General features: G+C 50.8%; 1 protein-coding gene across 1 annotated transcript in view; it reads right to left on the bottom strand.

Annotated features, from left to right (window-relative positions):
• Positions 1-592: 592 nt before the first annotated feature.
• The window catches only part of LOC107106348 (receptor-type tyrosine-protein phosphatase S-like), a gene marked incomplete at its 3' end in the record, with an annotated part of 37951 nt that continues 37496 nt past the window's right edge, over positions 593-1047 (bottom strand). The window contains exon 3 of the mRNA XM_015406485.1: positions 593-734. Within this exon, the coding sequence (XP_015261971.1) occupies positions 593-734 (142 nt within the window). The remainder of the gene's footprint in view (positions 735-1047) is intronic.

Raw genomic sequence — 1047 nt, 5'->3', positions numbered from 1 at the left:
CTGGCAAGCCCGAAGAGAAATGGGGAGCATCTAACTTTTCCTACATTTACTCTCAAAACAATCTTGTGAGGGATGGTATGTCTTTAGGATTCCATAAGTCCAGGAACAAGATTGCTGGATCGAATGGTGTGTCATGTCCGGTGATGAGTTTAATCTGGCTCAATACATCTTGCCAGAACTGTTGGATGTATAATCTTACTGAAATCTGTTTATTGTTAAAAACTAATAAAAAGACTTTTTTTTAAAAAACCAATCTTGTGAGGTAGGTTAGGCTGCGAGCATGTGACTAGCCCACAGTCACCCAGCAAGTATCCATGGCAGAGTGGTGATTCGAACCTGGGTTTCCTACATCCTAGTCCAGCACTCTATGTATGTAGTCATTGATGATATTTCTGTGCCACCTCTTCAGAGCCTAGCTCTAAGCGCTACGCCACGCGAATGCCCAAATCCCCAATCCAGGAATGGCCATCACGCAACTTAGGCAGATTTAGGCCAGAGGTCAATCCCACTGAGTTCTCCGACTCTCCTAAGCAAGCACATTTAGGACTGACGGGAGAGAGAAACAGATCTGCTCCTCGCTGGCAGGATTTACCTCTCAGGACAGTGAGTTTGGCCGTGACGGTGATCTCGGCAACCGAATTCTGGGCAATGCATTCGTAGATGTTCTCGTCTCTGGGGGTGCGGAGGGGCTGGATCCTCAAGACGGCACCGGCACCTTCATCAAATTCGATCGTCTGAGGTGGAGAGAGACAGGCGGCAAAGCGAAATTACACCGAGAACAATCTTACACGTGAGGCTGCTGCGCAAACAGGCATGTAGCCCTGGTGGGGCATTTTGGGGCTATGCCCCGTCACCTGGCAGCCACGCCCACTGCCCCTGCCCCACCACCCCACCCCATAAGAACATAAGAGAAGCCAATGTTGGGTCAGGCCAGTGGCCCATCTAGTCCAACACTCTGTCACACAGTGGCCAAAAATACCAGGTGCCATCAGGAGGTCCAGCAGTGGGGCCAGAACTCCAGAAGCCCTCCCACTGTTGCCCCCCCCC

Source organism: Gekko japonicus, unplaced genomic scaffold (assembly GCF_001447785.1).
Source record: "Gekko japonicus isolate JY-2015 unplaced genomic scaffold, Gekko_japonicus_V1.1 scaffold4398, whole genome shotgun sequence".
In the NCBI taxonomy this organism is placed as follows: Eukaryota; Metazoa; Chordata; class Lepidosauria; order Squamata; family Gekkonidae; genus Gekko; species Gekko japonicus.
The sequence above is the reverse complement of the archived record's forward strand: the minus strand, read 5'-3'. Positions and strand labels throughout refer to the sequence as shown.